The sequence below is a fragment of the Denticeps clupeoides genome, chromosome 17 (assembly GCF_900700375.1).
Source record: "Denticeps clupeoides chromosome 17, fDenClu1.1, whole genome shotgun sequence".
In the NCBI taxonomy this organism is placed as follows: domain Eukaryota; kingdom Metazoa; phylum Chordata; class Actinopteri; order Clupeiformes; family Denticipitidae; genus Denticeps; species Denticeps clupeoides.
The window spans coordinates 1,353,536-1,378,327 of record NC_041723.1 but is presented as its reverse complement, the minus strand read 5'-3'; the positions used below and the strand labels follow the sequence as shown (position 1 = coordinate 1,378,327).

Genomic DNA, 24,792 nt, shown 5'->3' with positions numbered 1-24,792 from the left:
GATCTGGGGGTGGGGGAGGAAGCGGCCCTGATGTTCTGTAACTGGGCGGGTTCCCGAAATCAGACGTTCATTACGCCTCCGGTCTGGCTCGGCGTGTTCTCGGCGCAGGAACATCTGCCCTTCATTACCCTGTAACGTCTCGCTGTTGTTGGGCCGCGGCTCCAAAACCAACAACACAGCGCTGACGTCACCGCTGGCTCCAGCCAAACATGTCACAACATCACGAGCAGAAACGTTCTTCCTGAAGAACCACGAGCCTTCCCGGCACAGTTGTTGAGTTAGTCATGTAAAGGTTACTGAAATCGAATTCACTTTCTGCCAGTAGAACCACACACACACACACACACACACACACACACGGTGCTGTGATGACATCATGGGCTGCTTCTCTCAGGACTGGGAGTCTCAGAGGAAGTGCAAAGACTTCAGGAACGCTGAAATGAGAAGTGTGTGTGTGTGTGTGTGTGTGTGTGAACGGGTGAGTGAGAGAGAGAGATAATGTGCCTCTGCGAGCAGCACCGATAGCAGCTCTAAAGTTCTAATGTTTTGGAATGTTCTGTTTTGGAACTCAGAACATTCATCTGAACTTCTTTCATAAACGTTCATTTGTTTCCGTTCTGGAATGTTCCCTGTTAGCAGTTATTCCTCCTCCAGGACACAGATTAACAAGAAATACCCATACAAGTTCTAAAGAGAACTCAGCTCTGAGTTCTATGTATGCCGCAACTGGAATAAGAAGAACGGCTCTGTTGGTGTGCTGGGGCTGGATCTAGGTGGAATCTCTGCTGGTGTTGAGTGTGGGGCCTTTCTTTTCACATTTTTCCTTATTTAAATAGGAATTAGAGCTTGCTTCAACCTTCCGGGTCGATGGGACGATTGTGACCTCTGACCCTAGCACACTGTTGACCCCTTCATGTCCTCAGTACTTTCTCGTTAAGATTAAAAATGTATTTATCGTGCACTTTTATTGGATCCTTCTGAAGACGATGCGGAATATGAAGGTCTCTGCAGGTTTTAACATTTACGGCCTTCTCCAGAGCTCCTTACCGTCGGTAGTGACAGGGACAGTCCCCCTGGAGACACTCAGGGTTAAGTGTCTTACTCAGGGACACGATGGTAGTAAGTGGGGTTTGAACCTGGGTCTTTACTCAAATAGGCCAAATTCTTCCAGAACACATTGCATACTGTTGGGATTGAGCATCACATTTGGGATTTTGGGACAATCGCTGGATGAGTCCTTCTCATCCCAGGAAGAGAATGATGCATTTGAAGGACCCTAAATTGACAATCGGATATAACTCCTGGATCGTGACACTTTCAAGAGCGAGAAGCTGTCCACAAACACACGAACGAACCCAACGTGTGGAAGGTTGTCTGATGTGTCCGTCCTGTGCGCAGCTGAGCTGCCATGGCAACCTGAGGGCAATTCTGACCATGGGCCTGCAGTCAGATCTTTATCACCGGACACACATGAGCGCAGAGACAGCTTTACGTTTTTTACTGCCGGCCCGCCTCACGTTCCTCCACACGGCTTTGCACGGCAACGGCGGTCGCCTCCTCTTCTTCACCAGAAGACCAGGGTTCCCTCCCCCATCTCACATCTGCTTCCTGTAGGGTGGCGTGTGTGTGTGTGTGTCGCCGAGGGATTGTCAGGAAGTTTGACACATACTCTCTCTTTCTATCTCACTCAGGAATGACTCACAGTAACGAAACCTGTCCCAGAGCTCACCCACATACACACACACACTCACAGTCTCCTGTTGGGTCACATATCGCCAGGAGCCATTAATCATAAAAATTACTTTAAATAACACATTGCTTTGATTGATATTATAATAGGATGTTACCCAAATGAAATTGAAACGCACTGACGCAACGTGCGCGCACCGTGCTACGTCATCGTGGTCCGGAAACGAGGGTCCGAGCGGCCGAGTCTCGTGTAATCGTGCGTTGGTCGAAACTTCTCACAAGACAGACCAACACGTGCTTCTCACCGAACAACGGGAGCCGCGGAACAAAGAAGAAGGGGCCCTGCGCGTCACCAGGCCCCGCCTCCTCCTCTCCGGCACCACGCCCAGAACGCGCGGGGCTCCCCCAGTATGAATAAACATGCTTTGAGGGGGCGGGGCTTCGCGCCCGACTCATTCATTGGTCGTTTGTGGGGCAGGCCCCGCCCCCCGCTCTTCAATTACATCTTGTGAGGGTCCCGTCCGCAACTGAACAGTTTCCAAGAGAGAAAAGGCGCGTCTCGTCCAGCCAGACGCACCCCGCCGGGAGGTCCGGGACCCGAACGCCCATCCCGACGCCAGCCGCGCTGCCGCGGGGGACTCCGTGCGCTCAGGTAACGCGCTTTGTTCGCTTTGTGCGCTGTCGGGATGCCGAGGCGCGCAGGTCGGCCCGGTTCCGGGTCCACTACCGGGTCCACTCCGCTTCCTAGTTTAAAAAAGTCTGTTCAATCTCGACGGGACACTGGTGCTCCGCACCCACATGCTGGAACCACCATAAAAATCCGTTCCCTGGGTGCGTGTGTGGGGGTGAGTCGGAGGGTCTAATGCTTCAGTTAAAGATGGTGGAGATGCGCTCTGTGTGTGTGTGTGTGTGTGTGTGTGTGTGTGTGTGTGTGTGTGTGTGTGTGTAGGGTGGGGTGTGACAGCCCTGGGCCACATGTGTTTGTAATTTTCAAGTGTGTTTTTGCAGAATGCTATACATCTGTTTTCTGATCTTTGAACGGATCTCTTCCAGCCTGTGTGTGTGTGTGTGTGTGTGTCCGTCCACTCCTCTCACTTCCTGTCAGAGTGTGTGTGAAGTGGTGAAGCCACAGTGTCTCCTCTCTCCACTTTCTCTCTTCCTCCTCTCTCAGGCTGTGCGGGGTGAACGGGGCCTTGTCATTAAATAATCACAGCTGTTCTACTGTGGTATCCCAGAGTCCCCTGCTTCCACCGCTCTTGTTGCAGTGTGTGTGTGTGTGTGTGTGTGTGTGTGTGTGTGTGTGAGATGATGATTATTGAAATTTGGGCGTAGAACCTGACAGTGTAGTGCTGCCCGTAAACCCCGCCTTGTTCCACCGGCTCAGTCGGGACGTGGGGTTCTTTATCTCGACACAAAACTCTCGCCAGTCAGCACACGGTTGTGTCCGTATGGTAAGAGATGTGTGTCCGTTTCGCAGATCAGTGTGATTCCAGTACGGATTGGTGGCCTCTGCACCATCACGTTGTTTTATATGGAGAAATTGTGTGTGTGTGTGTGTGTGTGTGTGTGCGCAATATGGCACAAAAGCCATGAAATTCTGTCAAAATACCGTAGACACGGACGCTCAACACGTCGTAACAATTAATGCCAAAATGGCCAGAATCCTGTGAATTCAGAGAAGACTTCCAGTGTTGTCAGATTGCCGGAACCCTCCTGCATGCCGGACCGGTACGAGTTTTCCGTGTTGTCGGATTTTAAAAGGAACGAAAGTGCCCGCTTTTCTCACGCCGCTCCGGCTACAACTTCAACCGCCGTAACGTTGCACCGTTTATTGATTTCTCCAGTCCTTCTCGGCCCGCTGTTTATTAATCGTGGACCTATTTATCACGTGAAGACACAAGCAGCGAGTCGTGTGACCCGATTCTAGACACTTTATGAACTTTTTCGGACCCCCCGGCCAGTGTTTTTGTGTAAAACTTTTGACCTTTAACCTTGTGTGTATGAGGATATGATTCATATCGCGAGCGAAACTTCTCCCGGCATTTGCATGTGTGTGTGTGTGACATTTGTCCCTCTTTGTTCCCGTCATCTGCTCTGGCGCTACCGCGTTCTCCTGCCCCGAGGTTCCGCTGCCGCCGCGGAGATACACAAAGAGAGCAGAGGACCGGCTGAAACAAAGGAACCAGACAAAAGGTCCCGGAGAAGCAGTGGGGTTTACTGCCGCGTTCGTTCCCGCTCACACCCGCGTCGGGGGTCCGTGTAGTAGTGACCACGGTAAGCGGTGGGCGGGACGCGTCGGTGTTGTGTAATCCTCCTCATCATAATTGAGATGAGGGTGGAGGATCTGGTCCGTGCATCTCCCCCCCTGACCAATCAGAGCGCGGCTTCCTGAGCGGCAGGATCGATTTTCCCTGTCAGTCCCGTCAGGCCTTCAATCAGAACAAAGAAATACTGACGTGACCGAACACACACACATACACACACGAACTGACGTATAACACACTCGGCTGATGGACACAAAGACATTTCTGGTGAAGGTTAATGTGTCTACGTGTGTACTGGTATACACACACACACACACACACACACACACTGACAGCGCTGGGTCAGCAGTTGGACACACTGACCGGCCTGTCTGGTGTTTTTCTGCCCCGGCGAGTGTTCAGCGCGAGGGCCGATCGCCTCTAATCCCTGTTAATGTGCCGGGGGGGGCGGAGCCTGATCAGTGGCGAAGGAGACAAAAACAACAGCAAAACAAAAAGGGGTTTTGGGGTAAATATGTTTGCTTGTTTGTTTGTTTATGGGTTCCACTTTTATAAATGTTGGAGCATAGGACTACAGCGAAGGCCGCGGCTGTTCGGGTTCCCGCTGGGAGTTCGGAGAACGCGGAGAACCCAGAATGCTTCGCTTCGCGTTAGCCGCTTTGTGTTACATGCACGGCATTTACCAGACGCCCTTATCCAGAGCGACTTACAATCAGTAGTTACAGGGACAGTCCCCCCCTGGAGACACTCAGGGTTGAGTGTCTTGCTCAGGGACACGATGGTAGTAATTGGGGTTTGAACCTGGGTCTTCTGGGTCATAGACGAGTGTGGTACCCGCTAGGCTACTACCACCCTACAACAAGAGACACGCTGATAACGTGCTTTTGTGAGCAGCGAGGCAGTGAAACATGAGTCTGAGGACACTTTTCAGCCGTTTAACCACAGGAAGTGTGTGTGTGTGTGTGTGTAATATTCACTTTTACTTTAGTGACTTTCTCTTCACTCCTCTGGCCCATTGACGGGGAGACGGGTTCTCCCGCGTCAGCAGCAGTTGGACAGGTGTAAATCACAGCTGACCCGTAATGTATAGCGGCGCCATACTGCGGCCATTGTCCTGCTGCTCGGACCACCGCAAGTACAGACAGACAGCTGGCCGGTTTCCTCACACACACACACACACACACACACGCACGCACGAACACACAAGTGTGGTTTGACCTTTTGCAGGACCGTTGTTATGCCTTCATCTACACCTTGTTGCTCTCGCACACACACTTAAGGTGACTGTGTCCACATTTATAATGCGACTCGCGTGACCCCAGTGTCCTCCGTTCCGGAACGTTTTTCCTGAATCCTTGAACAGGTGACTTCACGCTGGAGCAGATGTCCGGCGAGGATGGGGACACACAAAGTTCCAGGGACACCAAGTGCATTTCCTGCCTGGAAAAGATGGACATTTTGTTAAAATGTGTGTGTGTGTGTGTGTGTGTGTGTGTGTGTGTGCACACACTATGTCTCTGTTTCCTTGTTCCCTGCAGTAGAACAGACAGTAATGGATGGATGAAAGTGTAAGAACATAAAAATAGACAACATGAATAACATGTTTACAGAGAGACACGGGGTGAGTGTGTTGGTGGTGGCTGTTTGCACACAAAACTAAAACCTTCAGGTGTCTTTGACAAAAAGGGTGGTAGTAGCCTAGTTTGTAACACACTTGCCTATGAACCAGAAGACCCAGGTTCAAATCCCATGTACTACCATCGTGTCCCTGAGCAAGACACTAAACCCTGAGTGTCTCCAGGGGGGGACTGTCCCTGTACCTACTGACTGTAAGTCGCTCTGGATAAGGGCGTCTGGTAAATGCTGTAAATGTAAAAATGCTGCTGCATGTGGACAACAGAACAGATGATGAGAACATCCAAATTCTGCTCAGCACAGTGAGGATCTTCACTTACTGCCATTGTGTCCTTGAGCAAGATACTTGCTCCCCTGTGCATCTCCAGGGGGGACTGTCCCTGTCACTACTCACTGTAAGGCAGTCAGGATTACTCCGGTATTAGATGTTCCAGACTGGGTATGTGGTGTTTGTACGGTAGTTGTAGTGAACTCGGTCGTTGTTTGTGTAGGTGTAGTACTGGATTTACTCCGGTATTAGATGTTCCAGACTGGGTATGTGGTGTTTGTACGGTAGTTGTAGTGAACTCGGTCGTTGTTTGTGTAGGTGTAGTACTGGATTTACTCCGGTATTAGATGTTCCAGACTGGGTATGTGGTGTTTGTACGGTAGTTGTAGTGAACTCGGTCGTTGTTTGTGTAGGTGTAGTGCTGGATTTACTCCGGTATTAGATGTTCCAGACTGGGTATGTGGTGTTTGTACGGTAGTTGTAGTGAACTCGGTCGAGGTTTGTGTAGGTGTAGTACTGGATTTACTCCGGTATTAGATGTTCCAGACTGGGTATGTGGTGTTTGTACGGTAGTTGTAGTGAACTCGGTCGTTGTTTGTGTAGGTGTAGTGCTGGATTTACTCTGGTATTAGATGTTCCAGACTGGGTATGTGGTGTTTGTATGGTAGTTGTAGAGAACTCGGTCGTTGTTTGTGTAGGTGTAGTACTGGATTTACTCCGGTATTAGATGTTCCAGACTGGTTATGTGGTGTTTGTACGGTAGTTGTAGAGAACTCGGTCGTTGTTTGTGTAGGTGTAGTATTGGATTTACTCCGGTATTAGATGTTTGAGACTGGGTATGTGGTGTTTGTACGGTAGTTGTAGAGAACTCGGTCGTTGTTTGTGTAGGTGTAGTATTGGATTTACTCCGGTATTAGATGTTCCAGACTGGGTATGTGGTGTTTGTACGGTAGTTGTAGTGAACTCGGTTGTTGTTTGTGTAGGTGTAGTACTGGATTTACTGTGGTATTAGATGTTCCAGACTGGGTATGTGGTGTTTGTACAGTATTTGTAGTACTCTGTGGTTTGTTGTGTAGGTGTAGTACTGGATGAGTGACGAGGTTGTAGACGAAGTGGTTTACACACATGAAGCTATGACAGGGAAGTGAAAGTGGTTTATTTTTATCATTGTAATAAAGTGAAGTGATTGTCACTTGTGATACACAGCAGCACTGCAAACAATGCACACAGTGAAATTTGTCCTCTGCATTTAACCCATCACCCTTGGTGAGTACTGGGCAGCCATGACAGGCGCCCAGGGGAGCAGTGTGTGGGGACGGTGCTTTGCTCAGTGGCACCTCCACCTAAGTGGCACCTTGGCGGATCGGGATTCGAACCAGCAACCTTCTGATTATGGGGCCGCTTCCTTAACCGCTAGGCCACCGCTGCCCACTGGATTGACCCACCCAATACACAGCAGGCAGTATGTGTCCTGCATTAAAACCAGTCACCAGTCATGAGCAGTGGGCAGTTTTGTTTGGAACCCTGCCCCACCCCCTCCTTAATAATCCGTCATAGTTTTATTACTAAACTCAACCCTAGAAGTTCGGAATGAGTCACCGTTGTGTGATCAGTTCAGTGTGTGTGTGTGTGTGTGTGTGCGTGCAGTTGATCCGGGTGCAGTTCTTGTTGAAGATACGGTTCCAGTATTAGAGGCAGGGTTCAGTACTGGACCTAATGGGAAAAGAGGTGCGGCCACTTGCCCCCTGTTGTGTCGCTCATCCAATCATTGTGTGAGGTTTAAACTGTGAATCTACCTTTGACCTTATTCATGGAGTGCGTGCACGCACACACACACACACACAGCTCCATATTCCCCATTGCCCTGACCCCTGACCTTTTTGACGTAACATCATGACATGACCCCAGTTTACTTGGAGGTCACACGTGGTTGTACTCCGGTATTCCAGGGGTCCATGGAAACGGGAAGTGCGTCCCAGAGCTGTGAACGCCTTGGACTGTGAGCGGAGTGACGTGGTGGGAAATCACAAACAGACCCTGAGTGGCGGGGGGTCGACTTGCTTTGTCTGTGTGATCCTCAGAACTGTGTGAATTCTTCAGGAAATCTCGCAATCTCAAATTCCACCTACATTTATTGCCATTCTGTTTCTGATGGATTGAAACTAGTGGAGATATACATGGATGCAAATGTTTAGGGGTCATTTACACATACAGTACCGGCCAAAAGTTTGGACACCTTCTCATTCAACGCGTTTTCTTTATCTTCATGACCATTTACGTTGGTAGATTCTCACTGAAGTCATCAAAACTATGAATGAACACGTGTGGAGTTCTGTACTTAACAAAAAGTGGAGACCTGACCTCCACAGTCACCGGACCTGAACCCAATCCAGATGGTTTGGGGTGAGCTGGACCAACAAGTGCTAAACACCTCTGGGAACTCCTTCAAGACTGTTGGAGAAGCATTTCAGGTGACGACCTCTTGAAGCTCATCGAGAGAATGCCAAGAGTGTGTAAAGCAGTAATCAGAGCAAAGAAACTAGAATATAAAACATGTTTTCACTTATTTCACCTTTTTTTGTTAAGTACAGAACTCCACATGTGTTCATTCATAGTTTTGATGCCTTCAGTGAGAATCTACCAACGTAAATGGTCATGAAGATAAAGAAAACACGTTAAATGAGAAAGTGTCCAGACTTTTGGCCCGTACTGTATGTTGTTCAACAAGGGGAAACTGGCAGTTATGAAGGGTGTGTGTGTGTGTTTTCATTGCACAATTCACACTCTGTCTGTGAAATCATTTCCTCTCTGTCTACTTCTATAATTTACCGCAACAGAATGACGGGCCGTGTGAGAGAGAGATGAAATTGTTTGTCGTTGCCAAAAAATATTAATAACATATTAAACTAACAGGTTAGGTCAGACATTTCCTGTTCTTAATCCAATAATGCCCAAGACACACACACACACACACACACACACACACACACAGAGGGAGAGAGAGGCTTCAGTACATATTTGCATACCCCCCCCCCCCCACACACACACACACACACACACACGTGTGCATTTCATGCGAAGTGTGTGTGTGTGTGTGTGTGTTTTGAAAAGCGCAGGTTGTGTAGATGGGCCGACGTTGTTCTTCCTGTGCCCGTCCTGCCGCACCGTCATTCAATTAAGCAGAGAGGGTGGGGGGGCGGGGGGCGGAGGCGGGAAGACGGCGCTCCACTAAAGCAAATCTTATTAAGAGGGACGTGAGCTGAGTTTCCTACGCCATTTCCACTCAGGACCGGTCCTGGCGGCGCGGGTCGTCCTGCACGGATCCACCCGCGAGGGCCGGTGGCCGGCGAGGAGAGGTGCGGTACGGTCCTGAACCAGAACCTAGACATTATGTGTGTTGGTGTGTGACAGCAAATGCAAGGAAGGCCGTCCACCGTTTGATAAAGATGGCTGAAATGACAGGAAGTGCAGATTATAAACCCGTTTGTGCATGTGTGTTACCATCACTATAGTTCTCAGTGACTGGAGAAAGGCCTGTAATGAAGTCTTTAATACACCTCCATGCACACGTGTTTATCAGTGTGTACCTGGCCTGGTGATGTTGGGGGTGTTGCTGGTCCTGGTCCACCGGCCCGTGTAGCAGATTTGTAATATTTCTTTTGTCGTCAAGGGAGTGCTGCAGACTCTTAACAAGGATTGGTGGTAGCAGGCCTAGTGGGGTAACACACTCGCCTATGAACCAGAAGACCCGGGTTCAAATCCCACTTACTACCATCGTGCCCCTGAGCAAGACGGTTAACCCTGGGTGTCTCCAGGGGGGGACTGTCCCTGTAACTACTGATTGTAAGTCGCTCTGGATAAGGGCGTCTGGTAAATGCTGTAAATGTAAATGTAAAACAAGACGCGATGGCTTGGCGCCCCCTGCTGGAACCCGGACTCACTGCGTCAAAAAAATACCTCCTCCTGGACTGATTTAAAAATATCCACAACATGCATTTAAATACAATACCTTTGTCATTTAAAACCTATAATTAAAGGGTGGACAAATTAAAAAAAGTTTAATTGATAAAGACGTACAGTGATTTCTATTATTATCATTATTATTATTGTACATTATTATACGGTACTTGTCGACGATGACGTTTTGCGTGTCATTTTAAAACGAACATGAACGTGAGTGTATTGTATTAATACCGTTTATTGTAAAAGCGCGGGTGTTTACGTAAAGGCTGTGCGCGTGGTGGGTGTTTTCTATGTCACCATCATCATCATCATCATCATCATCATCATCCTCCTCCTCTTCGTCATGTTAATCCCGAAACTCCGGGGTGGGCGGGACCTCTGACGCGCTATAAAAAGAGTTTCGCGCGCGGAGACCGCGACAGACCGAGGGTCGCGCTCCGCTGCGCCACACGAGACGCACGCACGCACGCACGCTCGCTCGCGACGCACGCTTCGGCGACAGACGTTAAAGAGTCCGGAGTAACGATGACAGCGATGTTCAGGTACCCCGTGTTCCCCGCGCTGCCAGGTGGGTGTTCAGGTGGACACGATGTCCTGGACATGTCCTGTTAGGCCCCTGATCAGAAGCTGAGGGCCTTTTTCCGTTTCAAGTGCTCTGGGCGTGTCAACGTGCATTATTTTCAGGGCGTGTTTGATCCGTTTTTTTACGACCTGCCGCTTTATTGTCAGGTTGGCCGTAGGTGAGTTGTCTGATGGCGAAGAGCAGTAAGCACCGGCGTGATCAAACGGAGCGGTTCTACTCTCGGACCTTGATCTTCCTCAGGGTGGAGGAGGAAGCTGTTGAGTTGAGGCGTCTTATTTCTATCTGATGTACAGTACAGGCCAAACGTTTGGACACATGACCATTTACGTTGGTAGATTCTCACTGAAGGCATCAAAACTATGAATGAACACATGTGGAGTTCTGTACTTAACAAAAAAAGGTGAAATAAGTGAAAACATGTTTTATATTCTAGTTTCTTTGCTCTGATTACTGCTTTGTACACTCTTGGCATTCTCTCGATGAGCTTCAAGAGGTCGTCACACGAAATGCTTCTCCAACAGTCTTGAAGGAGTTCCCAGAGGTGTTTAGCACTTGTTGGTCCAGCTCACCCCAAACCATCTGGATTGGGTTCAGGTCCGGTGACTGTGGAGGTCAGGTCTCCACTTTTTGTTAAGTACATAACTCCACATGTGTTCATTCATAGTTTTGATGCCTTCGGTGAGAATCTACCAACTTAAATGGTCATGAAGATAAAGAGAAAACGTTGAATGGGAAGGTGTCATGGGAAGCCAGCAGAGATGCAGCACCAGACCAAGTGTCAAGAGCAGCGGCTGGACGTTGAGGTCAAAAAGCACGGGGGACCGTGCAAAAAAAGCCTCCTCAGCTCAAAAGCCCTGTTGGTCTCCGAGCAGCCATTACAGTATTCTTCTCCATCTGTAGACTTTTGCTTGTTGGAGATCAGTCATTAGTTCACATTGTTGGGAGAGACCGACACCCAGTTCTTCTAGAACATCTCTACATATCAACATTATTACCACTTTCACGATTTAATTAGGATTTTTTTTACACTTTTAGACACTTGGGAAGGTGAAAAATGACCACTGATTAGAACTGTCCCACAGTTCTGCAGTAGAAGAAAATAAGAACTTGAACAATGGGTTCTGATGCAGACAAGAAAGACAGGAACTTCATCACAGCCTGTGGTCGCCTGGTTGATTTCGATGCTCCTCGTGATCTGATTTGCAGTAAGGGCACATGAAAATGGAGGAATGTTCTCCAGACACCAAATTTTGTGTCATTTTCCTAACTTTAGACCATTGCCTGGACAAGGCGGAGTTGAGAGAGGGACTGCCCAGGGTGCGGAGCATCATGGCCGAACAGGACTACATGGACGGGGACTGCGATGAGCTCATCAAGCCCAAAAAGCTCATCAACCCCGTCAAGACCTCCAGGAACCATCAGGACCTGCACAGAGAGCTGCTCATGAACCAGAAGAGGTGAGAATCCCTCCGTTCTCCACCCGTCCATGCGTTCATTCATCCGTTTCTTGTACTACGTCCATCCATGGTTTTCTTGTTGGCCCTGATGGAGTGGCGGAGCAGGTTCTGCTGGACCTCTGTATGTTCTCCACTGCCCAGGGCAGGTTGGACCAGACAGGCAGCACCAGTTGGAAGTTGTGGTTGGTGGTCTGGACGAGATGAGATTATGTAACCTTGGTGTTGTGTAATGCTTCATCGTAACACTGGTGAACGGCGAGCTGAAGGATCTTTCGCGGCGTCCTTCCTCACGTAAACACAAACGAGAAGAAAGCAGGTGTCTCCTGGCGGTGTGGCTCTTTGATGCGGATGGGAACAGAAACACACACACCTACACTCGCCAGAACGTTACGTAAAACAGCAGGAGACGTAACTGTTCCTCCAGGGTTCTTCTCCGTGTCTTCAGCACACCATGTTCTGAAATCTGATGTGAGCTCTTCTGTCAAGGAGGAACATTTTAAGCGTTTCTAAAGTGACTTTTATCCACGTGTGTGTGTGTGTGTGTTCACACATTCTGCGCGGTACGAGATGCCGCAGTGATGCTCCTGGCGTTCCGATGCGCAGCAACACAACGTTACATAAGAGAGGATTACGGCACCCTCACCCCACCGCCTCTATCTGACACACATTTCCCAGCATGCCTCGTTTGGCCACAGAGAGCCTCTGGGCGCTTGGGTCTGCCCGCCGGTCCTCGGTTCGACTGTATATATAGCAGGAAGTGTCGTCTCACCGTGACTGTTCGATAAAGGGGCGGGGTCAGCCCGTTACGTAACCCCTCCCCCTTTGCTTGTGAATGGACGATGCCGCGCCGGGATCACGTTTATAAAATATTCAGCTTCTACACCCAGTCTTCGAACGAAGTCAGTGTCTCGACTTGATGATGATTCGTTTAGGGCCGTCACTCCGTGCAAATTTTAATTGTGAATAATTCCTAAGACTAAAGCTGGTTAAAATGGGGCAGTGGTGGCCTAGCGGTTAAGGAAGCGGCCCCGTAATCAGAAGGTCGCCGGCTCGAATCCCGATCCGCCACGGTGCCACTGAGCAAAGCACCGTCCCCACACGGCCTGTCATGGCTGCCAACTGCTCACTCAGGGTGATGGGTTAAATGCAGAGGACACATTTCACTGTGTGCACCGTGTGCTGTGCTGCTGTGTATCACATGTGACAATCGCTTCACTTTAACTTTAATGTACATCTATGACGGAGACAAGTGTGGGACAGAGACTCTAGTCACCATCTTTATGTCGGGATTCGTCATTGGGTCAGACTCACACGGGAGTTAAAGTGATTGACAGCCCTGTCCTATCGGGACGTTCAAAATGGGGTCGATATTTATAATCAGCCGGTGTGGGTCTGGTGTCTCAGGTTGGGGTGGGCGGGGTCTGGGCAGCCCCACCCCCCACCCGGCTGGGCAGAAGATGACGCGACGTCCCCGTGCCGCCAGGAACGTTCTGTTCCCGTCCACTCACGCCGCGCCACAGCGTAGAGATCCGTTACGTAACCCGCACCGCTGGCTTCTCCTGCACGGCGGCCAAACAGAAATGCATAGAGATTAATCTTCATCTCCATAAAACGTGTAAGCAGATTATTTCAGTTCTCCTGTGGCGGTTCCGTCAGAGGGACGGGTTCCGATCTGGGCCGTCATTTTTACAGGAAGTGGGGCAATCGGGGGATTTGGGTTACACAACGTCCCCTTTTTGGTGACGTGAGGGCTCAGATGTGTTTTGGTTTGTGCGGGCCATGAGCTACGTTCTCTGTGGACCGTTCGTGGTTGCCATGACGACCGTCAGATGGGTCGAGTTGATGGGCGGAATGTCGAGCCAAATTGAAGAGAGTGTGTGTTAGAGGTCTGCGACCCGACACGGTTTAGGGTTTCGGGGGTCAGGTACGGGTCACTTGTTCGACTCTGTTCTCGGGTTCCTTTTCACTTTCACAAGGTACCTTTCTGTCAGTTTCGCGCGTTTACGTAAAGGCTGCGCTCGTGGTGGGAGATTTATATCTGACCATCGTCATCATCATCATCATCATCATCCTGTTACTCTCTAAACTCCCCGGAAGTTCTGCAATCCGCTCAACAAATGCGGAAAACGACTCGAAATTTCACCTGATTCCGTGCGGTGTTACCGTAGAAAGTGCCGGAATGTTCAAGGCAAATCACCGGCCTAGTGGGTAGCACAGAAGAGCCCAAAGTCCAGGGGGGGACTGTCCCTGTCTGGACAAGGACGTCTGGTAAATGCCAGAAATGTAAATAATCTTCTACAGTATCTTCACACCAAACTTGAACAGGTTTAAATTGGCATCTGAGGAAATCTGTCTGTCCGTCCCGCAGGGGTCTCGCGCCGCAGAACAAACCGGAGCTCCAGAAGGTGATGGAGAAGAGGAAGAGGGAGCAAGTGCTGAAGGCCCAGAGGGAGGAGCAGGAAGCCCACAAGAAGAGGTCCGACCTGGAGATCGAGCTAATGAAGAGGCAACAGAAGCTCGAGCAGGTAACAAATCACAAGTCATCGTGATCCTCTCGCCGTTTGTTCTAGATGGCTCTGTGTTGGAACGTGCAGGTCATTTTTCTCTTCTGCTTTAATTCCAAAGCTGGAGCTGGAGCAGCAGAAGAACGAGGAGGAGCAGGAGAACACCCCCGAATTCGTCAAGATGAAGAGCAACTTGAGGAGAACCAAGCAGGAGGTGGACGACGAGGAACACGCCACTTAAGGGACCGTCTGTGGGTCCGTGAGAGTCCTGGGCACATGTGGACCCGTCTGGGGGCCTCCCTCCTGTCCCTCACCCCGCGTACCTGTGAAACACGTGACTGTCGATTTAAAGGTTCCTCCCAAAGAACGGCGTCCAGTATTAAACACGGACTACAGGGACCGACACACACACACACACACACACACACACACACACACACACACACACACACGCGCGTCTGTGATGGGCTGGACAGATTTCTAGGTTTTGCACCGCACCAACGGCCACAGGAACGATTTGCTTTCTCTTCCGAGGTCGAGGATGGAACGGCAGACACTGGACAGACCTGTGAAGCTGCATCGGCCAAAACCACGCCTCCTCCTTCCTAACGAACTTCACCGCTGCCGCCACCTGGTGGCCAGAACCTTCTTTTTTTTTTTTCCTCTTCTTTTTTTCCAACGTTTGAGAATTTCAAGCGACTTGTGGTAGTTTTTGTGGATTTGTTGTGTGATTAACGCAGTTTGCAGTTGTTGTTTTTTTTTTTTTTTTTTTTTTTTTTGTACAGTATTGTGCACTTCCACCTTCTTTTTAAGCAATATTAGGTTTAGGAGTGTGTATGCGTGTTGTATTTTTTCCCCCCATTATTCTTTATACATTTATATGAATGAAAGATGTTTTGTGTTGTACAGGTTTCTAAAGTGTGATGTTTTTGTCCTGTGCCCGCTGTGGAATTGAGCCCAATATTTTCCCACTGGAGCTTTTCTTTTAATAAATATTATTATTTTACCACATTAACTCTTGCCTGAATGAATCGGGGAGTTTTTTTTTTTTTTAAACGTACACACACTTGATGAAACTGCACTGGACTTTGGAGAACTGAGGCCAAGGGGGTCCGGGTTTGGCCTTTTGACACAAAGCTCCTGTGCCTTATGTCACTGGCATCAGCCCTCCTTGGCCAACTGTAGCCAGTTCTGCCCCCTAGTGGATCTGATTCAGCACAGCACTCTGCAGCACAGCAGAGTAAATGACTAAATAATGACAATTCATTAGCTGGTTAACTGAGTGTGCCCTGATGTGTGTATTAAAGGTCCCCTATTTTTTTTTTTTTTTTTTTAAGGTTATTTAACATTAATACGAGGTCCCCGAGACGGTCTACGGTCCTGAAGTGGCTAGAAATGATGATAGGTGTAAAGAGTGTTTTGGTCATTCTGCTTCACCGTTCAGAGAGCGACAGCTCAGACAGATCCGGAGTGTTGACACGACTTCCTGTCTGTGCCAAACATTGCGGTTGGTGGATGGCGTTGATGATGCTCAACTTCTATTGGCTGCTCTCCTCCTCGCTCCCGCCCCTCTCCTCCTCATTAGCATTTAAAGCTACAGACACAAAATTGCGCATCCTGGCAAATCTCATTGTGGGACTGGATTAAAGTGGCTGTAATTCTGCACCACGTCTGAATTTCGGAAAGAGAATTCAGGTAAGGGACCACTAAGACTGGAAAAAAGGTTTGTGTCAGGGGACCTTTAAAAATGGGTGGATGAGAACAAGTAGAACCCAGTCAGTGTTTATTAAAACAATAAATCCTGATGCAGTAACTTTGTAAAATTGCTTCTTCATTAACAGAAAAAAAAAATTATGACGGGAAGTTTAACTGAAGCCCAAAACGATTGTCATGGAAATAAACAAATTGTTCAAAGTTTCTGAACAATATGCAATTGTACTCATAATGATCAAGTTTAGACATTACATTTACACAGAAATCAGTTGTGTTCATGTTCCACCTCGGCAAAAAAAATAATAAAAAAAAACAGGGCTGTGGTGGCCTAGAGGTTAAGGAAGCAGCCCCGTAATAAGAAGGTTGCCGGTTCGAATCCCGATCCGCCAAGGTGCCACTGAGGTGCCACACAGCAAAGCGCCGTCCCCACACACTGCTCCCCGGGCGCCTGTCATGGCCGCCCACTGCTCACCAAGGGTGGTGGTTAAATGCAGAGGACAAATTTCCCTGTGTGCATTGTGTGCTGTGCTGCTGTGTATCACAAGTGACAATCACTTCACTTTCTCTTCACTTCACATGTCAATTGGCTCCTCTCGGTGACACCTTCAGACCCACCTAGTCCAAAAGCAGCTGGCTTCACAGTCAGCAGCATGTGCTGCATCATGGGTAAGAAAAAAAATCTTCACGTATTATATAGCCTAGTGGGTAAGGAAACAGACCCGTAATTGGAAGGTTGCGGGCTCGAATGCCAAGGCGCCACCGAGGTCCCCACACACTGCTCCCCGGGCGCCTGTCATGGTGCCCACTGCTCACCAAGGGTGACGGTTAAATACAGAGGACACCGTATGCTGTGCTGCAGTGCTTCACAATGACAATCGCTATATTTTCACTCTTTTATCTACACTGTTCAGAATGAGGTCTGTTCAGGAGGGGTGGAGCCAGTTGTTCCATTCCTGGTCCTGCCTCTCAGAACGTTACGGAAATCTTCTCTGGTAGGATCCTCAGAGGATGAGCTCCATCTGCGTTCCAGAAGTACGGGTAGACCCTCTCTGAGAACCTGGTTTTAAACTGGTACAGTTGTTTGCTATGGGCGGGGTCGATGAACGCCACGGTCCCTCTGTCACAGTCCAGCTTCACTCTGATTCGCTCCAGTTTTTCTTTCGGAAAAGACAGAATTTGAGGCCCTGAACCTGAGTCAACTTTGAAATCGCCATAAAACCCAAAGTCCCAGTACGTGTTTTGGTCTAGGGCTTCGCCCTTCCTCTGAATTGATTCGAGGGCCACGCCCACATACCAGTGGCCGCTGTCCTTGACCTCAACATCCCAGCTGTGTGTTCCTGAGTCAAACCCCTCCGAGCCCAGAACACACTGATAACACTCAAATCTCTCTGTGTTATCAGGAACCTGCTGCACTTCTTCTCTGTAGCTCAGGCAGGTCAGATCATCGGAAATCCAGACACACGGCGGCGCAGTGTTGGGGTCAAGGGTCACTGGACCTGCAGAGAGAGAGAGAGAGAGATTTAGAGCTGTGGCGTGACGAGGCGCGCGTAAAATCGGATGCTACTCACTGTACTGAACGATCGTCTGCATTTTCTCCCAGACTCGGAACGCCAGGTTCCCCAGGTGCTCCGGCTGGTCGATCAGGCCTCCCGACACCCGCCGTGGATCCTGCGGTGGACACTGAGCACTGGAAAAATACACATTTCAGAAAGATGCGGCAGCTTCACTGCCACCGTCCGAATGATTTCTCCCGGGTATGTTCACCACCGGCAGGAAGGAAGCCGAACGCACTCACCTCTTTATTGCAGCTTTATAACCCTGTAACATGAATAAGACCATTTTCTCAGCACGCCTGCACAGCAACATTGCTGCATCATTCCAGGAACCGTGAGCACATTTAATGGGGATCTAACACTAAAGATAACGAATGCAACCGATGAGCTTACTTGTAAAAAGGACAGGTTCCCCGCCCCCATCGTCTTGCGGACACTTTTTACTTTGTCTGACAGCACCGAGATCGCAGTGCTCAGGTCTCCGATCTTCTTCACCATAGCCCGACTCTTCCTCGCCTCTTCCTCCCTCAGTGCTGAAATCCTGGCCTCCTCCTCGTGCTGCAGAAACTGGCGAAGCCTCCGGAATTCCTGTTTCACTAATCTTTCAGTATGTTGAGCCTGACTCTGCAGTGATCAATATTATTATGATTATTATTATTATTATTATTATTATGCAACAACAGTGAACTGCATCAGCAACAAAATGTCACCTTTATGTGTTCTGCTGTTTGATTGTAAGACATCCAAATTTGTTCATAGACCTCAAGCTTCTCGTTCAGGGACTTCAATTTTGTCTTTAGATTTTCCTGAGAAAAAAAAAGAATGTGTTCAAACAGCAGCTTCATATCTTTCCTCAAAATCCACTCGGCCTTTCATGCTTTTGCTTTGAAATATACAGTAGCCTGTTCAGTACACCAGGCAGACGGGTGTAGGGTGTGGGGTTCTAGTACAGCTGCTGTTGTTCCTCACTCCCTCGTACCAAAAAAACAGGAGATTTTTTAATAATGTCGTGCTCCTGTGGAGCGTCCCTCACCCCACTCGGCATGTCCAGAGAGCCTTACAGTCAGTAGTTACAGGGACAGTCCCCCCATGGAGACACTCAGGGTTAAGTGTCCTGCTCAGGGATACGATGGTAGTAAGTGGGGTTTGAACCTGGGACTTTGTGGCCTTCTGGTTCTTAGGCGAGTGTCTTACCTGCCAGGCTCCTTCCGTACAATATATATAACTTCACAAAGTCTTAATTTTTTATATACTCCTGTGCTGCTTCCCTTGGTTTAGAATGAAAAGAAATAGTTCCAAATCATATTAATTTATGCATTGATCTGATTGATGCATAACCCCTCCTCCCTCATGAATGGCTGAGTTATAATAAATCCCTGCCCCAAGAACCGGAAGTAACACTGACATTCTTTCACTTCACTTTTGTCAAGCTACTATTATCATTTTGTACATAGTATTCCACGTGTTTAATGCTGTTGTTATGTATATATATATATATATTTGCTATTTAACAAGAGTCTGAAAGATGATATTTGAGAATCTTGTCACATTTTCAGGAAGTCTGCGACTCAGCAGTCTCATTTGAGTGTCTGTCAATGCTGTTCGGAGCAAATTCGGAGAACGTTTCTTACTGCCGGCCTTTGATTTGATTTTATTCCATCCTCCTTTCTGCAACATGCAGTGACATGCAGCAAGCTGCATTTTACAAAAAGGCACAGATGCCTCATTAAACAAATTATTACGGCATTTCACGGAGTTTTTAAAATCAACGAGATGGACATTTTGTACCTTGAGGTCGACCGCTGCCTCTTCTATAGGCCGGAAGTGGTGACCGGTGTGAGTCCTGGAGTCCCGACACACAACACACGCCAGCTCCTCATCATCCAGACAGAAGAGCTTGAGCTTCTCACCATGCAGACGGCAGAGATCAGACTCGGACGACTCCGCCAGACTCCTCTGCTGCAGAACAGCTTCACAGAGGTTCTTGAGAACAAGGTTAGATGGGGGGTCCGACCGGGACGACCTCCTCCTGCAGATGGGACACTCTCGTGTGACCCTCTCTCTCCAGAACCTCTCCAGACAGGCCCTGCACATGCTGTGAGCGCAGGACAGCAGAACCGGGTCGCTGAAGACCTCATAGCAGATGGGGCAGGACAGGTCCTCTTCAGACAGAGAAGATCTCAAGGCCATTTTCAGAGACGTCACGACGGCGACTGAGCTCAGACTTTCTGTTTCACTTTTAGAGAAACTCCGACCTCCTACATTCAGAGCCGTGCGTCATCTCAGAGGCAGGGCAAGTCAGACAACATAAACTGGAAATGATTTTCCAAAATTTAATAAAGTATCATCTTATCTTATCTTAGAAAGCGCACAAATGACAGTAAAACTGGACTATGGCACAGCGTGATTACAGTGTTCCTCTCTCCAGCCCTACAACCTTCCTATTTTCCTGCCTTATTTGTTGTTACAAGAGCTGCTGAACTGAAGAGCATAAAAAAAACCCAGAATGAGCACATTAAATAACAGAAAACCGTAATGGTGAAAAAGGATTAGTTGGTGGGTATTTTTACCTTGAATACGAGAGAGTAAACGCCCGTTTTGTAGGTGGTTAATTACTTCTGTCGCCCAGAACACACGCCATACTTCCTCATTCCTGATGATTTAAAGCCGCGCCCGTCGATATGTCACATGCACAAACATGCAGGCAGCGGGGCACTGGTGGCCTAGCGGTTAAGGAAGCGGCCCTGTGATCAGAAGGTGGCCGGTTTGAATCCCGAACCACCAAGGTGCCACTGAGGTCCCCACACACTGCTCCCCGGGCACCTGTCATGGCCGCCGACTGCTCACCAAGGCTGATGGTTTAAATGCAGAGACTGTGTGCACTGGGTGCTGTGCTATGGTGTGTCACATGTGACAACTAATCACTTTCACAACATCAATAAGGATCATGTTTCTTTTCTGTTTTGTATAATTATTTGTATAAATAATGAGGAAACCTCTGACTTTACACTAGCAAACATGCACAACACTTCAAAAAATTGCTCCTACACATAGAAAGATAAGTCCAAAAGCCAGTTCCTCATGTTTCATTCCTCATAATACACAAAATATCAGGATTAATTCTCTTTTTATAAGTCATTTAAAATCAGTAGTGATTCTCAGGGTTAAGTGTCTTGATCAGGGACACAATCGTAGGAAGTGGGGAATGAACCTGGGACTTTGGGGTCTTCTGGTTCAGAGGTGAGTGTCTTACCCACTAGGCTACCACCACCCTTGTTGTGGTGAGGCAACATCAGAGAGAGAAGGAAAGACCAGAACTTTTACAACCAACAGCCAAACCCAGAAAATAATCCAGAAGATCTTTCTTCACATCTCAGGTCTGGTGCTGGAGTCAAAGGTCATTTGAACTCATAATTCTGAGATTGTTACAGAAATCTTCTCTGGTAGGATCCTCAGAGGATGAGCTCCATCTGCGTTCCAGAAGTACGGGTAGACCCTCTCTGAGAACCTGGTTTTAAACTGGTACAGTTGTTTGCTATGGGCGGGGTCGATGAACGCCACGGTCCCTCTGTCACAGTCCAGCTTCACTCTGATTCGCTCCAGTTTTTGCAATATCAGAAATCGAGGCCCTAAAAACGAATCAGCGCTGAACTTCCCATCATAACACCCAAAGCCCCAGTAAGTGTTAATGGTCAGAGGATCGCCCTTCCTCTGAATTGATTCGAGGGCCACGCCCACATACCAGTGGCCGCTGTCCTTGACCTCAACATCCCAGCTGTGTGTTCCTGAGTCAAACCCCTCCGAGCCCAGAACACACTGATAACACTCGAATCTCTCTGTGTTATCAGGAACCTGCTGCACTTCTTCTCTGTAGCTCAGGCAGGTCAGATCATCGGAAATCCAGACACATGGTGGCGCAGTGTTGGGGTCAAGGGTCACTGGACCTGCAGAGAGAGAGAGAGAGAGATTTAGAGCTGTGGCGTGACGAGGCGCGCGTAAAATCGGATGCTACTCACTGTACTGAACGATCGTCTGCATTTTCTCCCAGACTCGGAACGCCAGGTTCCCCAGGTGCTCCGGCTGGTTGATCAGACCTCCCGACACCCGCCGTGGATCCTGCGGTGGACACTGAGCACTGGAATGAAGGACAATAAGGCCAGGAGTCAACCAGTTCCTCTGCTGTTGGGTAGAGAATCTAGACAGAGTAGAGCAGAAGCCTCACCTGTTCACTGTGGCTTTATAACTCTGAAATGCAAGTATACAGTTATTTAAAATGTACTCATCATGATCAAATTAGACTAAATCCTCTTTATCTGGACCCTGCAGACAGAGACGTGTATTTGTGGTTCACCTGAAGATAGGAAAGGTTCCCTGCTGCCATCTCCATGTGGGCATGTTTAATCACGTCTGACAGCAGTGAGATCGCAGTGCTCAGGTCTCCAATCTGCTTCAGTATCGCCTGACTCTTCTGCTGCTCTTCCTCCCTCAGTGCAGATATCCTGGCTTCCTCCTCGTCCTGCAGAAAGTTCTGAAGCCTCCTGAACTCCTCTTTAATGACTCTCTCTGTATGGTGGGTCTGTCTCTGCAGGAAGGATTAATTAATTAAATGTATTGGTGCATTTTGAGTGTTTAATGGCTTTCATGTACTTTTATCTCTTCTCTCAAAGCCTTGTATTATAGAAGGTAAAATAAAAGTGAAGTGATTGTCACATGTGATACACAGCAGCACAGCACACGATGCACACAGTGAAATTTGTCCTCTGCATTTAACCCATCACCCTGAGTGAGCAGTGGGCAGCCATGACAGGCGCCCGGGGAGCAGTGTGTGGGGACGGTGCTTTGCGCAGTGGCACCTCAGTGGCACCTTGGCGGATCGGGATTCGAACCGGCAACCTTCTGATTACAGGGCCGCTTCCTTAACCGCTAGGCCACCACTGCCCCTAGGTGGCCTTTTATGTGAAACATTACATATCATCTCTCTCTGTGTCCACATGCCAAGCAATCCTTGTTATATGTTTATATGTAATATATTTTAGGAATAGTGCTGGTCCTAAAATTGAGCCCTGGGGAACCCCCTTGTGATGGTCATTTTAAGTGAGACTAGATGAGGTTAAATGTAACTACCTGAGACCGTGCATTCAGCTGATGTACAGTTGTGTTAAAAATAGCTCTCAGACATCACTAACCTGATCAATCACTGTTTGAAATTTTACTATGAATGGAATGTATGGAAATAAAAACTATCACATGGATTTTAAGCTTTATTCACTGCTACAATTTTAAACACAACTGTATATATGGTCACATCTTTACTTTACTTTTTTCTTGGCAGACACTTTTATCCAAAGCGACTTACAAGAAGAAGACACCAGCAGTGTCTTATTCAGTTTCTATAGATTTTAAGTTTACAAAACTTAGAGCCCTGATAAGGCCTAACTTGTAGAACATGCAGGGAATTGTTAGGTGCTAGACTCTTTTTTTTTTTTCTTTTTTGTGAGTGTGTGTGAGTGTGTGTGTGTGTGTGTGTGTGTGTGTGTTAATGTTAGACTAGTTTGAAATAATTTTTAAACAAGTGGGTTTTCAACTGTTTCTTAACATCTCTAAGATTCACCTTAATGTGTTCTGCTGCTCGATAACAGGATGTCTGAAGATCTTCATACTTTCTCAGCTTCTCCTCCAGTGGCTTCAGTTTGGTCTGGAGTTTTCCCTGAGTGTCATAGCATCAGAGATAAGTGTGTTGAAGAACAGGTTCTGGTGTGTGTGTTTCCAAAATCACTTCAGGAATTAATCAGGTTAGACCTGCTGAACAAGTTCTTTCCTTTTCCTTTTGTCATACTTAAGAAAAGTAATTGAACTAAAAGGATTCTACCTCTTCTTCAATACTTGGGGCTGACAGACTGGACCCGGTGTTGAGAACAAAATACAATTTTGTACCTTGAGGTCGACCGCTGCCTCTTCTACAGGCCGGAAGTGGTGACCGGTGTGAGTCCTGGAGTCCCGACACACAACACACGCCAGCTCCTCATCATCCAGACAGAAGAGCTTGAGCTTCTCACCATGCAGACGGCAGAGATCAGACTCGGACGACTCCGCCTGACTCCTCTGCTGCAGAACAGCTTCACAGAGGTTCTTGAGAACAAGGTTAGATGGGGGGTCCGACCGGGACGACCTCCTCCTGCAGATGGGACACTCTCGTGTGACCCTCTCTCTCCAGAACCTCTCCAGACAGGCCCTGCACATGCTGTGAGCGCAGGACAGCAGAACCGGGTCGCTGAAGACCTCATAGCAGATGGGGCAGGACAGGTCCTCTTCAGACAGAGAAGATCTCAAGGCCATTTTCAGAGACGTCACGACGGCGACTGAGCTCAGATTTTCTGTTTCACTTTTAGAGAAACTCCGACCTCCTACATTCAGAGCCGTGCGTTGTGGCAGGACAAGTGGGTCTGGAAGCAGTAAATGTGCCTCATAGTTATAGTCTGTCAGGTTAAATGCCTGAATATCTGTGCTTAGCTGAAACTAATTTCTTAAGAGAAAAAAAAAACATAATGAAAGTATTTATTTTTTATAATTAATCAACAATAAATTATTAATGATATTCTATAAATTACTTGTTAAATGTACATTTAGTATATTTTAAATCATATGTGTAGATTTAATTATTAAAATTAGCATTAGAATTACTATCATCAAATAAACGTTATTTTTGATTTATGTACGATATGATCATTCTTAATGGTCAGAGTAATGGCCACTAGATGGAGACACACAAACACACCTGCAGGACAGAAAAGAAAGTGTCTTGAATATGAATATAAATTTCATCATCTACATTGTAGCAATAACTCGTGGGTGAGGACTGATGACAATACTGATGACTGATGATACGTAATGTACAGTACAGGCCAAAAGTCTGTAAGCACATTCAATGTGTTTTCTTTATTTTCATGACCATTTACGTTGGTAGATTCTCACTGAAGGCATCAAAACTATGAATGAACACATGTGGAGTTCTGTACTTAACAAAAAAAGGTGAAATAAGTGAAAACATGTTTTATATTCTAGTTTCTTTGCTCTGATTACTGCTTTGTACACTCTTGGCATTCTCTCAATGAGCTTCAAGAGGTCGTCACCTGAAATGCTTCTCCGACAGTCTTGAAGGAGTT

General features: G+C 47.9%; 3 protein-coding genes across 7 annotated transcripts; 1 reads left to right on the top strand and 2 right to left on the bottom strand.

Annotated features, from left to right (window-relative positions):
- Positions 1–2,193: 2,193 nt before the first annotated feature.
- On the top strand, positions 2,194–15,374 carry fam107b (family with sequence similarity 107 member B). Of its 3 annotated transcripts, none has more exons than XM_028958022.1 (4): positions 2,194–2,341; positions 11,676–11,859; positions 14,228–14,384; positions 14,485–15,374. In XM_028958022.1, the coding sequence occupies exons 2-4, from the start codon at positions 11,732–11,734 to the stop codon at positions 14,602–14,604; spliced, it is 405 nt and encodes a 134-aa protein (XP_028813855.1). In that variant the 5' UTR covers positions 2,194–2,341; positions 11,676–11,731; the 3' UTR covers positions 14,605–15,374. The 3 variants fall into 3 exon arrangements, with proteins under 3 accessions (XP_028813855.1, XP_028813856.1, XP_028813854.1); XM_028958023.1 differs by lacking the exon at positions 2,194–2,341 and adding an exon at positions 3,089–3,140; XM_028958021.1 differs by lacking the exon at positions 2,194–2,341 and adding an exon at positions 10,227–10,387.
- Positions 15,375–16,521: 1,147 nt separating this feature from the next.
- LOC114766793 (tripartite motif-containing protein 35-like) lies at positions 16,522–20,428 on the bottom strand. Of its 3 annotated transcripts, none has more exons than XM_028958018.1 (7): positions 20,200–20,428; positions 19,418–20,110; positions 18,340–18,435; positions 18,023–18,253; positions 17,872–17,894; positions 17,645–17,763; positions 16,522–17,572 (listed from the first exon to the last, which is right to left on the bottom strand). In XM_028958018.1, exons 2-7 carry the CDS (start codon positions 19,817–19,819, stop codon positions 17,043–17,045), a joined length of 1,401 nt encoding a protein of 466 aa, XP_028813851.1. In that variant the 5' UTR covers positions 19,820–20,110; positions 20,200–20,428; the 3' UTR covers positions 16,522–17,042. The 3 variants fall into 3 exon arrangements, with proteins under 3 accessions (XP_028813851.1, XP_028813852.1, XP_028813853.1); XM_028958019.1 differs by having other exon boundaries at positions 19,418–19,941; XM_028958020.1 differs by having other exon boundaries at positions 19,418–19,887.
- Positions 20,429–20,530: 102 nt separating this feature from the next.
- LOC114766792 (tripartite motif-containing protein 35-like) lies at positions 20,531–23,992 on the bottom strand. Its single transcript, XM_028958017.1, has 6 exons — positions 23,564–23,992; positions 23,241–23,336; positions 21,981–22,211; positions 21,852–21,874; positions 21,646–21,764; positions 20,531–21,573 (listed from the first exon to the last, which is right to left on the bottom strand). Exons 1-6 carry the CDS (start codon positions 23,963–23,965, stop codon positions 21,038–21,040), a joined length of 1,407 nt encoding a protein of 468 aa, XP_028813850.1. The 5' UTR covers positions 23,966–23,992; the 3' UTR covers positions 20,531–21,037.
- Positions 23,993–24,792: the final 800 nt, after the last annotated feature.

Excerpts from the sequence above, each read along its gene's own strand:
- fam107b (XM_028958021.1), top strand. The coding sequence starts at position 10,345 with ATGACAGCGATGTTCAGGTACCCCGTGTTCCCCGCGCTGCCAG. Across the intron at positions 10,388-11,675 it reads CGTGTTCCCCGCGCTGCCAG|ACCATTGCCTGGACAAGGCG; the intron begins GTGGGTGTTCAG and ends TCCTAACTTTAG. Across the intron at positions 14,385-14,484 it reads GGCAACAGAAGCTCGAGCAG|CTGGAGCTGGAGCAGCAGAA; the intron begins GTAACAAATCAC and ends TTAATTCCAAAG.
- LOC114766792 (XM_028958017.1), bottom strand. The coding sequence starts at position 23,965 with ATGGCCTTGAGATCTTCTCTGTCTGAAGAGGACCTGTCCTGCCCCATC. Across the intron at positions 21,765-21,851 it reads TATAAAGCCACAGTGAACAG|TGCTCAGTGTCCACCGCAGG; the intron begins GTGAGGCTTCTG and ends CCTTCATTCCAG. Across the intron at positions 21,574-21,645 it reads GCAGACGATCGTTCAGTACA|GTCCAGTGACCCTTGACCCC; the intron begins GTGAGTAGCATC and ends CTCTCTCTGCAG.
- LOC114766793 (XM_028958018.1), bottom strand. The coding sequence starts at position 19,819 with ATGGCCTTGAGATCTTCTCTGTCTGAAGAGGACCTGTCCTGCCCCATC. Across the intron at positions 18,436-19,417 it reads AGGCAGCGGTCGACCTCAAG|GAAAATCTAAAGACAAAATT; the intron begins GTACAAAATGTC and ends TTTTTTTCTCAG. Across the intron at positions 17,764-17,871 it reads TATAAAGCTGCAATAAAGAG|TGCTCAGTGTCCACCGCAGG; the intron begins GTGAGTGCGTTC and ends GTATTTTTCCAG.